We start from the raw sequence: 12889 nt of genomic DNA on the forward strand, positions 1-12889 counted from the left end.
TATAGCTGGCAGTTGTTTTTAAAATCCACATACACTGATTTTAAATAATCCAGCCTCAACAGAATAGAAAAATGTCTTGTGCAGTCAGTGACCATTCTGGGCCATAAGCAGCCTTGTAGTTGCCTTGCTTTACATACCACAGTGAAGGACGATGAGTGATTGAGAGCAATGCAATCCCAGCATCCTTGGCAGCCTGAAATATTCTTCCTTCCACATCAATGCTGACAGCACTGGTACATTCATCCAGGAGTGCATACTTTGGTCTATGGGCAGAAACAGCTGCAATTAGTCCAATGAACTATTTCGAAAATTAAGCAAGAACTTAAAAAAAATTAGATCAGTTAAATTCAAAATGTGGGATTCAATCACAATAAATCATCGTTGAAATATATAGTAAATAGATGCTTTGTCAAGTTCAGTGAAAATAATAGTGGTTTCCTGGTTTTTAGGGAGATAAATGCCTGACAGAATTTAAAAGCTGACAGAAGTTATAATCTCAGAGAATGATGACAAAGACATTTTTTGAAAGAACAAACTGCTATACCATGAATGCAGCTTGAAGAGGAGTCAAGTAATAGATTTACATAAATTAAACTGTCACAGTCTGTTTCTTGCTGTTATCTGTGGCATATGCAGCAATGTTTTACATTTTTAAATATAATAACATGATATGCAAAACACAAAATACACTGCCCTGCATGTCTGGCAACTACTGGAGTTAAAACTGTATGCATGAAATTCAGACCAAAATCTGCCTCAACTACCAGTGTGTTAAAGTCTATAAAGAACAGATATAAGAATAATGTTTGCATTTCCAAAGAGGAAAATTTAAAAGTTGGCATATTTTTTATTTTATTTTACATATGTTGACCGGGCTAGTCTAAATGGATACATGTCCATTTTCAGTAGAGGCCCGGGGAGATAAGCTCCTAGGTAGGACAATGAAATTAACACAATAACAACTAACGAAACATGAGACAAATAAAACCTATTAACAGTACCTATTATAGGTTATCACAGTAATATTTACAGTGCAGAATACAGGCATAACAAAGGAATGCTAATTCAATCAAGGTGTGCTAGAGATAGTTAGTAAAATAGTTTAATAAGGAGGAGCTGCTGTAAGTGAGTAGATGGGGTAGGAAGAGAAAAGTATTTAGAGACACATATAGACTAGTCAGGTTTGGAGCATGGGCATAACCAGTGAGTTTTGAGGAACACTTTCAATTTGTTTTTGAAACAGGATAGTGAGGGAAGTGCGGAGAGTTCATTTGGGAGGAGATTCCAGGCTTTTCCAACTATATTAGAAAAAAAGGGAGTCACCAGCCTTGTTGTTTGTTTTAGTAGTATGTACTAGAAGTTTCTGAGAAGACCTTAAGGATTCCAGGTTTTTATAGGGAGTGATTAGTATGGAAAAAATAGGCGTTTTGGAAGGTTTGTAAATAGTATTGTGGGCTATAGTTAGTTGATGGAATTTAATTAGATTTTGAAGTTCGAGCCATCCTAGCTGCTTTAAATTAAGGCAGTGATGGGTTCTAAATGGGTTGCCTGTTGCAAATCTTACAATGTTATTGTAGGACATTTCCAATTTGCTAAGATTATTTTTAGATAGGTTAGTATAAATAGGTGAGGCATAAAGAAGAGAAGATATTAGATGAGTGTGTGCTATTGTGGTTCGAGCTGAAGGTAGGAGAAAGGATTTTATCCTATAGAGAGAGGCTAGCTTTTTATTGACAGTTTTTATAGTGTTGTTAATATGGATGTCAAAGTTCAGTTTATTGTCAATGGTGACACCTAATAGTTTGGTGGTTGGTTCAGGGGATATAATAGTTTTATTGGTAGAGTTAACTGAGAAATCCATTGGGGGGGACTTGTTAGTAGGAGAGAAAAGGAGGAGTTTAGTCTTTTTGGGGTTTAGGAGAAGGCATCTATGTGTGAACCATTGCTCAACTGTGTTAAATACTTGTTGGGTAAGATAGAGAAGTTCCGGAGAGGAGGGGGCTGAGCATATCAGTGTAGAGTCATTCGCATATTGTATGCATGTAGCTTGGGGGATGGCAAGGTGAAGATCATTGATGAATATGGAAAAAAGTAGAGGTCCAAGGATGGACCCTTGAGGGACACCCAGGTTGACGGGCAGGTGAGTAGACAGAGACTTGTGCCAAAGTACGGCCTGTTGTCTTTTAGCAAGGTAGGACTGGAACCATTTTATGGAGGATGTATCAAGTGACAGGGATTTCAGTATTATGATGAGAATTTGGTGATTTACCATGTCAAAAGCTTTAGACAGGTCAATAAATAGGGCTGAAGAGAGTTTGTTTAGATTGCGGTTTTTGTTGATACAATCTGTGAAGGAAAGAAGGGCAGTAGTAGTGCTACGTGATGGTCTGAAACCATGTTGACAGTTGGCTAGTAAGTTATTTTGTGTTAGATGGTCAAGTAATTGTCTGTGAATGCATTTTTCCATGATTTTTGCCAGAGATGAGAGGAGGGCAATGGGGCGGTAATTGGAGAGTTCAGTGGATTGACCTCCTTTATGGAGGGGGATAATATGGGAAATTTTCCATAAACTGGGGATATAACTTTCAGTAATAGTTCTACTGATCAGGATAGAAATGGGATAGGCAATAGCTTTGGTGGATTGTTGTAGGAATTCAGCAGGTAGTTGGTCTGCTGAGGGGGAGCATGGTTTCAGTTTCTGTAGAAGGGTTAGAATATAGGATGTTGGGATGGGTTGAAAGTGAAAAGTAGGGGGTGAGGTTGATTCATTGAAAGGTAGAGTGAAGTTATTAGGTGATAGCTGACTAGCTAGTATTTGTATAGCACCAGTAAAAAAGGTATTAAAAGCATTAGCTATATTCATTGGTGTTTTGTCTTTAGTGTTTTGAGGGTTTGGAGTAGTGGATTGCCCTGGATGGAGTAGTTAGTTGATACTAGACCAAAATTTCTGTGGCTTGTTTTGACTAGCTTGTTGGGATTGCAGGTAGTAGTTTTTTTGTCAGATAACATAGCTTTCTTAGTTTAATTTCTTAGTTGTCTAAATTTTTCTTGGTCTATAGGGTTTTTAGTTTTCCTCCATTTTGCCCAATGTTTGTTTCTCATATTGATTTTATGTTTGGTTTCTTTCGAGAGCCATGGAGCATGTTTGCTTTTAATTCTAATTAGTCTGGATGGGGCATGGTGGTTGAGGATGGCAAGGAAGTTGGAGTTAAAGTAACTAACGGCTTCATCTAAAGGAAGGTTTTGTAAGGGTGACCAGTTGCATGCTCTTAGTTCCATCTGGAAAAGTTCAGGGTTAAAGTACTTTTTAGACCTGATGTTTTTAACAGATGTTGGGGAGGGAAAGTTGATTTTATGTCTGATGATATAGGTAAGAGAGTGGTCACTTAAATCATCAGGGAGTGTTCCTGAGTCATAAATGTGAGGATGATGGTTAATGAGAATCCAGTCTAATAAGCTTGATTTCTTGGTAGATTTATTTATTCTGGTAGGGGAGGTGATGGTTTGGGAATACCCATATAGGTTAATGTGGTTTGTGGGGAGTCTGCTGCAGAAGCAGGTCCAGTCAATATTTGTGTCATCTAGGATAATGGTTTCTTGAGGCAGGTTTTGGGAAAGCCAGCAAAGTATATTTTCCATAGTTGCTGTATTATTACCAGGAGGTAGATATATACAGATAATATAGATGGATTTGGAATTCTTAAGAAGAAGTTTGGATATAAGAATTTCTGCACTGGAGTCTAAAAGTGGTTTGCAGTTATGAGTGGTTAATTGTAAGCTAGGTTTATATAGGATAGCAACCCCTCCACCTTTCTTGGATGTTCGGTCTAGTCTCAGGATATTATATCCAGGTGGGATGATTTCATCATCTTTGGTTGCTGGTTTTAACCAGGTTTCTGTTAAGCAGAGAATATCAAAGGAATAGATTTCAGTTAGTGCTTGGAGTTGAGTAACTTTATTGTTTATACTGCGTATATTAAGATGACATAACTTCTTTATATACCACTGCATATGTACCACAGTCAGTTTGAAAACTAAGGGGGCACCAGCAAAATGTTGAGATACCTACTTGCATTTCTGGAGATAATCATACTTCTGGAAAGGGGGTGGAAGGGACACTACTTCATAAAATAAAAAGGTCTAATGGTGGGATGAGTGCTGTAAAGGACATTGTATATTTTACCCACTGTAAATGAAACAGATCTCACTTAAAGATTATATACAAAGTATCATTTGTGAACAGTATTGCTCATCTCAGCTGCAAGTATAAACTTGCACTTCTTTCCATTAATTTGCATTTAGCAAAACTGAAGTGAAGAAAAAAAAAATTCTTTGTTGTGCTTTTGAACTGGTATGACTACACATATGACTGAGGTACTTCACTACAAATACTGAAAGGCAAATGGAATAATGATGTAGTTTGTCTTTTTAGTTCAGTGAATGACTCAGTCAGCGGTAATACTGATGGGTTGTTCGGCTGGCAATGAGTTACAATTCTTAATGTCAAATGGTACTAGGAGGTCTAAAGCACACAGGTAGCTCAATAAAATAGAACATTTTCAGCAAGACAGCATGTATACACCCAGAACTAATCCTTGTCCTCTCTGTTTTGCTGAGCTGAAATTCCCAATATCTATATTTCTGGAGGATCATACTGCCACAAAAGCACATGCCAAAGCCTGCAGCTTCTTGGTTAACAGGCTATCCTTTCCAGTACTTTGTGTATTAATCAACCAGCATATCCTACAAAGCTGAAGTAATAACTTAAGCAATACAACTCTTTCCCAATACTAGTTCAGTACAGCTATATACAGCATCTGTCTAAGGGAATTCTCAAAAAGGCTCAGAAGGTAAATGCATAGCTTAAAAGGTTGAAATAGTGTGTGGGGGAAGGTGCGACAATGTGCAGGCTTTCCTACTAGATATGGTGACAGCACATATATCTATACCATTTTACTTTGTGGCACTTGATCTAAACATGTAGGGCATTTTTTTTTTACCAAGAAACATCTTTATTAAATTATCACATATGACATAGGCAATCATACATTTATATAAATGAAAACAAACCATATTGACATAAATTTAGTTGCAGACATTATACATAACTTATAATCTATCAAGTCATTGGCAGTCAAACATTACATAGCTCATTCATATCCTGCCTTTTTTAAACCTTGATCCTCTTCAGCATGTATTGTTCCCACAATTCCCATTTTTTCTATGTAATTTGCTCCTACCCTTTTTTTAAAGATCCCAATTTCAGTTGTTTTCTCTCTGTTACTATATTTAGTAACTGTAATACAGTTGGTTTAGACACTGATTTTCATTTTCTAGTAATTGCTTTTTTGGCAGCCACCACAATTAGACTTAGCAAGGTCTTACTATGTCTATGCAATTCTGATTCTGTATCACAACTCAAAAAAATAATTCTTTTAGTTACTCTAATTTGTTCACCCAGAATCTCTGACAGAGTAGCCTGCAGGGCATCTTTAAAGTCTGCCAACTCATTATACTCCCAGAAAATATGTTCCCAATTACCTCTTTCTTCCCTATCACACTTCCAACATTTGCTGTCTACCTGAGGAAAAATTTGTTGGAAATTACTTGGGGTAAAAAAATACCTATGAAAACACTTCCAAGCAAAGATCCTAAATCTTCTAGACTTTGTTGCATATTTTGGAGACATACATATATCCCCCCACCCCGTTGCTTCTTTGTCAATATTGTAATGCTTTGATAGTTCTACTGTAGGTGTTTTCTGTGGGCATATTTTCAAACTAGCATAGGATGAAGAAATGTCCATGATAGAATGCCCTATAAATGCGTTGAAAAAAAAAACTGTAAACCTTTTAGAAAAGGGTCTGTTGATCAATGGCCAGATTTAACTGCTTATAGGTTCATAGGTGTGTACTAGGCTAATGGCCCTGGAGCCTTTACAAGCCTAGCCCATAGGATTACCCTGGCATTATGCCACCTGAACTTAGTTCCCAGTGCCTCTGTCGAGTAGAGCCACTGGAGTGATCTCCGGGGTGAAATTTCTATTTCCTATCCACTCATCAAGATTTCTCTTGAACAGGGCCAGTGAGGTGCTCTGTTTGACATGTATGGGAAGTCTGTTCCACGGCATGGGCAGTCTCTGGGTTATGAACCTGTCCCTCCAGCACATTCTGTTGATTGTGGTAATGAGGTTGAGGTCTCTGGAGCATGTTGTGTGGAGGTATTGGGATTTCTTTAGATGTAGCATTTCTAACAGAGCTGGGTCAGACATGGCTTTGTAAGTCAAGCAGAGATCGCCTATAAGTAGGCGATATGAGACCGAGAATAGTTGGAGTTTTTTTGAGTCTGTCCATATAGGACAAGTGTTTAAGGCCTAGGATCCTCTTTGTGAGGTACTTTTGCAGCCTCTCCATTTGTTGCATGTGTCTAGTGAGGTACATGCCAAATATGGCATTGTACTTGATGACTGGCCTAATGAGGGAAGAGTAGAGGGAGACAATGATCTCTTTCTTCCTGGATGCAAAACCCTTAGTAATGAGATATGCCACATAGAATGACTTTCTGACCACACTGGCAATGTGGTGGTCAAAAGAGAGGTTGCTGTTAACCTGTGCTCCCAGATCTCTTATAATGCCTTCTGTGTTCAGTGGACTACCATCGATGTGGTAATTCATGGGAAATGGGTTTTTCTCAAAGGGGATGATGACACATTTTTTGGCATTGAGCTTAAGGCCATGGTTCTGACACCAGTCATTGGTGTCAGTGAGGCCTTTCTGTAGGATGTCAACATTACTTGGGGAGTTAATAATGGTTCCCAACTTGCAATCGTCTGTGAACTTTGCCAGCCAGAGTCCCTTCATGTTGGCCTGGACTTCTGAGAAGTAGATACCAAACAGAAGAGGACCCAGGACCAATCCCTGTGGGACTCCACTTGTGACTGATCGGCAGTCTGACTTGGAGTCAGCTACTTTCACACTGTGGGTTCTATCTGTGAGCCAGTTTGCAACCCACCTAGTGATATAGGGGTTGATGCCTAGTTTAGTGAGTTTTTCTATGATTCCTGAGTGGGGAATGGTATCAAAGGCCTTGGCCAGATCAAGGTAGGTTGTATGAACCGCCTTGCCTTCATCCACAGCTCTGGAGACTGACTCAAAGAAGTCGACCAAGTTGAGCAGGCATGATCTGCCCTTCACAAAACCAAACTGTGTGGGATCCAGAGTTTGGAGATTCCCTATATCCTTGTTTATTAGGTCCATGATGATGCATTCCATAACTTTGCATATCAGACTTGTCACGCGAATAGGGCGATAATCCCCAGGGTCTGTAGCCGCTCCTCCTTTGTGAAGAGAGATGACTGTAGCAGTGCGTTATTCGGTAAGGACAAAGCCTGAGGTGAGGCTGTGATTGAACAGGGCACACAGATCAGGTACCAGTTCACTCTGTAGTTCATGTAGAACACAGCCAGGGATATTGTCAGGTCCCATAGAAGCTGTATTCTTGGCCTTGGACAGTGCTGTTTTAACCTGTGCAGCAGTAATACTGGGTGCCTGACAATCTACTGGTATGATTGGTCCTTTGGGGGGAGGGGTAAAGTTGGCACTGAATCTGTCGGCCAGTATATTGGCAATATCTGTAGGCTCGGTATAGGAGGTACCATTGTGCAGTAGCTCAGAGCAAATCTGGGTATTGCCATGGAGATTCTTTACATAACTATAGGAGGCCTTATGGTTCTCTTTACTATCTGCTGCAATTCTGTTTTTTTTGTTGAGGCTGATAAGGGAGTTTTTCCAGTCTTGGGACTTCACCTTATTCCACATCAGCTTCTTCCTTCTGTTGTAGAGTTTGCTTATGGCATGGGACCACCAGATTAGCTTCCTTTTTTTGGAGGAGAGTATTTTGGTTCTATTGGGTATGGCGAGATCCATGCATTTGTGTACGTGTCCGTACAGTGCATTGGTGTATGATTCGGCAGTCATGCAACTATTTTCCATTTGCATGGGTGCCGTGAAGTTAGCCACCTCTGTTTTTAAGAGTCCAAAGTTAGCCTTGGAGAAGTTTTTCATTGTGGTTACCTTTGCAGGGGTAGGGGAGATGTGGATTTCCAAGGTGATTAGTTTGTGGTCAGATCTAACCAGGGGGGAGTTGACTATTGGTTTAGAGCAAAGGTCGCCCATGTTAGTAATGAACAGGTCAAGGATGCTGCTACCTCTAGTGGGGGTAAGAACGAGCTGGTCCAGGGCATTGGAATTAATGAATTCCAGGAAACATTAGGCAAGTGTATTGATACATGAGTAGTTTTCCCAGTTAATGGAGGGCTAGTTGAAGTTGCCCAGTATGAGAGTGTTAGATTGGACCCTAATATTCTCCAGGGTGCTTAGGAACGTGGAGTGTGAGTCTTGGGACATGGTTGGGGATCTATAACAGGCTATGACCTGAATCACTGTCTTACCCAATGTTAGCTGCACCTAAAGTATCTCTGATGCATTATGTTGGGCTACCAGTCTAGAAATGTGCGCATCCTTTATGAACATGGAAACACCACCGCCTTTGGAGCTTTGGTCCAAGTTATGGTGTCAAAAGGTGTGGAATGAGTTATAACCTTGTAGTGCAGGGGTGCTTTCTGCTGCCCTGAACCAGGTCTCTGTTACAGCACAAATGTTGATGTTCTCCATTTTAAGGAGTGCTTCAAGTGAGTGCATTTTGAGATTTAGACTTCTAGTGTTGAGCAGCATGACCCTCAGATTGCATTTGTTTGTAGCTGTTATGGTGGTAATCTGGTCTTTGGAACACCGCCTAAAAAAGGCACTATAGGGGTGGCAAGAGCCTTGGCCAGTATCCGGAAGCCCAGGGGAGACAGATGCAGGCCATCTCTGGCAAAGCATCGAGGTCTGTCAATCATGTCATCTCAGGTAGACAGATACAGGATCCCCTTAGAATGACACCAGAAACTTAGCCAATTGTTGAAATCAATCATGTTCTGCTTGTACTATGGTATCATTCTGGATGATGGTAGAATGCTGCTTAGGGCTAGGGTCATACCTGCCTAGGCTACATAATCCGAGAGCTCCTCCATGTCTCTTTTCATGTAGTCTAGGAAGGTATGTCTCAGGTCATTCACACCCACATGTACAATGACAGAGTCATATTTGTACCTGTTGTTGAGGGACCTGAGTGCATGTGTTATGTGGCAGATCCTGGCACCTGACAGGCAGCTGACTGTTAATTTCTCCTTATTCAACCAAATGAGTGGGACAGCAGTGTACCTCACTATCAAGTCACCTATCACTAGTGTGCTGGGCATGCTGTTTTTCCTTAGGGGCTTTGGTTGAGTGGCACACTGTTTAGGAGAATTATGTGTCTCGTGACTTGAGTTCTGTTGTGGTGGATGAGTGCGTTTCCGCCTTGGTGGTCTCTGCTGTTTGGGTAGATTTTTACTGACAGCCTCTGTGAAGGTGGGTGTGTGGTTTGTGTTTTTGTGTGAAGACCATGCTGGTGTGTGTTCTGGAGGACTATGTGTTCCATGTGGTGTGGTGCAAGGGTTGGCCTTCTCCTCTTGATCAGCTATTTTGGTCTTGGCTGGAGAGTATGTGGCTTCCAGTTTGGATACATAAGTGCATCTCTCGCAAGTCTGAGTGTTGAGAGGAAAGGGGAGAGGGTTGTACATGAGACAGTTGCTACACTGCCTCAGGATGCCCAAGTTTACCAGTTTAATAGGAGAAAGCACAGGGAACTGACCTTTACACATGCCTGGAGGGGAGGGCATTAATAATAAGTACTGGAGCTGTTTCCTTGTAGAATGTTTAGTGCTGGTAGCACTTTGAACAAAGAAGGCAAAATAAGTGCAATATAAGATTTTTCACTTTCTTGACATAAAAATAAGAAATATGTACTTGTATAAGTTGATGTACAAGAGGTTTGTTCTTTATGGGTGTTTGGTTGGGTTCACTCTTTCTACCTGTAGGCCTTCAACTGGGTTCCAGGGCTGATGCCAGGCTAAGGAAAGCTGACTTAAATATATGTATTTTTCTTCTCTTCTTATTCCTACTTGTAACAAATTTGGTCTGCAATATGGAATTTTGTAATCTTTTCTTTTGTAAATGCAAAAGCAATAGAAGGAGGGGAAATGCGAGAATCTACTGTTTGAGACATAAAATATAATCTCCTACATCTCCTGAGCTATCAAGTCATAAAATGCAAATATATTACACTTCAATGCTGATTAAAACTGTGAAAGAGAAGCCAGCATTAAGACACAGACAGTTAAGAGATGTGTGTTAAGATCCTCTGCTGGGGCTCTCCATTGTTCTGGGATGATTTAATTAAGTTCTTGTCCTTTACAGGTGGAAGAACTGGTTGTGTTACTTTTGCTGAGGGAAAGCAAACTACTAAAATAAGCTAATGAAATGTTTTCTGCAAAAGGAAATTACTTAACGGTTTCTGGGGAACAGAACTGAGGAACTGAAATGTATAAATAGTTCAGATTAATTATCTGTAGATCATTTTCTGTACAAGCTCTGTGCACTCTAACTGGATGCTATTTTGCTCTTCCATGTGTAGTTTCTTATTATTTTGTATGATCTGTAACTGTGATGTTTGCCTTACTGTCTGCAAAGTTTATTTAGTCACTCAAATTCTTGTGGCTGGTCTTTTTATACATATTGCTATTTATTATCTGACATAAGGGTTATCATTTACCACTGTAGGTTCACAAATTGTGGCCCTCGCATCCAGTTATCTAGCTAACTTGGACTATTAATTTGTAGGGGGTGGGGATTGCCATAAAGGTTAAGGTGTTTACCTCACAGACACAAAATACAGGGTTTGATTATCACCTTTAAGGGAAACTGACTAGGCTTAAAATAGCCCAGAAGAGCAGCTAGACTAGTACTTACCTATGGACCGATGGATTCATATTTCACTTAATTAACAGAAGCAGATAAGTGGAGGTCCCTTACCAATCCACTGTGGAAGCAGTACTGTGTGTGTGGCTTTTGTGTTTTTCTTTCGCCGGTAGCCACGAACTCCGCTAATGATTGGCAGTAGAGTTTTACATTTTGGCTTTGCGGCTGCCACCCACAACCTCAACCCAACCCGGAGCCCTTTTCACGCATGTCGCACATCACACGACGTAACTACTGAGAATCGAAACGCCAACTAACTGTGAGGCTTGCGAACGCGCCTGCAGCACCACCACCATACTAATAAGAAAGCTGTTGGGAGATGGAGAATTATGTAAGCCTTCCCAGGGAATTGTATATATATATATATATATATATATATATATATATATATATATATATATATATATATATATATGTATGTATATATATATATATATATATATATATATATATATATATATATATATATATATGTGTGTGTGTGTGTGTGTGTGTGTTTGTGTGCACGCGCGTGCGTGTGCAACTGATAACTTGTGTGAAAGGGCAGTTACCATTATTAAGAGGCAATGGAAGACACTGTGGTTTAGTAAGAGAGTGGTGAGAAAGGGGCCTGTGGTCCAAAGCAAAATCTCATCTCCAAAGATGATCTTGGTGCAGTCTAATCTGGGGGGTGCACCCTGAAAGCTTATCCCCATGAGAGCAATGCACATTCCCATTATGCTCTGGGGCCAGGTTGGATTTTGTGAATTACTGAATTAGACTTTGCATGCAATTGCACTACTGATACATAACAGGTTAAAATACAAGAAAGTAATTGCAACAATAGGGGAATTTGCTATCTGATGGAAAAAGACAATACAGGTAGCAATCCACTTGGAAAAATGTGCTTCTCATCTGACAACCCTTTCCTCCCTGTAGTAAAGGGTACAAATAGCTGGTCCATCTTCCTGAACATGTGTACTCACTCCAAGTAAAATCTGAGGTGATGGTGGACACACAGGATAGTAAAGGAAACTCCCTCTTCTAGTTTTGGCCTTAGGGAGAAAAAACAGGGAAAGAAATGGATTGATTGAGGGATGTGCCAGAAAACTATTTTAGGCAGAAATATGAATAGTAGAAAGAGTTCCATGGGTCCTTGTGAAAGATTATGCATGTTTTTTCTATATGAGAGGTCAAAACTTTATAAGCAGAAGGGTGGCTACTAGAAATGGAGCTTTCCAGGAAACTAGACTTTTTGTTGCAGAGCTTGCAGGCTCAGGTAGTTGTCAAGCAAGCCTGTTGTTAATGAAGATCAGGTCCTTTGGTGGGGAAGTATTATTCAAATGATGATGGGGATATACTACTCCTTTAAGGTAATACTTGATCAGCTGGTGATGGACCATAAGCCTGTTAATCACAAGGCTATGATGGGTAGAAATAGCTGAAACATGGACCTCATGGAATAACAAAGACTCATACCATATAGGTGCCTGAGAAAGGTTTAGATCATCTAAAAGTTAGCCGGGGAGATGCAGGGTACCACTTAGATCAAACTGAGAGTGCTTCCCATTTGGAAACATATGACTGGTAAGTGAAAGGCTTCATTGCAGCATTATTGTCATCTTAGACACCAGTTAGAAGATCAAAAGGGATCAGGGAGTCTACATTACAAACTATGCACTGAGGTAGGAACCATCTGTTCCGTAAAGCACTGAAACAACCTTAACTTGGATTAGTAGAGTTTCCTCTTATCAACAGTGACCTGAGCACCTGAACGCACATCCTTCACAGCCATCAAAAAAGTACTGAGAGAGTATCTTGATCTTTTTATCCTGAACATCATGATATGGTGTGCAATCAGTAGAAATGCCAAGAAGATATACATCGCTCTCCTGTTCCATGGGAATAGTGTGTCCAGTGTTACCTTCTCTGTGCCATGCTGCACCAAATATAAATGGGGAGAATCACGTTCCAGCAACTGGTAGACAGTCTACCTCTAGACAGCACCA

General features: G+C 40.2%; 1 protein-coding gene across 1 annotated transcript in view; it reads right to left on the reverse strand.

The window, feature by feature from the left end:
* ABCD1 (ATP binding cassette subfamily D member 1) overlaps positions 1 to 12889 on the reverse strand; it is a 1029542-nt gene that overhangs the window by 50618 nt on the left and 966035 nt on the right. The window contains exon 9 of the mRNA XM_044080111.1: positions 138 to 263. Coding sequence (XP_043936046.1) covers positions 138 to 263 — 126 coding nt within the window. The remainder of the gene's footprint in view (positions 1 to 137; positions 264 to 12889) is intronic.

This window comes from Protopterus annectens, chromosome 8.part0 (assembly GCF_019279795.1).
Source record: "Protopterus annectens isolate FY-2018-M chromosome 8.part0, PAN1.0, whole genome shotgun sequence".
Taxonomy (NCBI): domain Eukaryota; kingdom Metazoa; phylum Chordata; order Ceratodontiformes; family Protopteridae; genus Protopterus; species Protopterus annectens.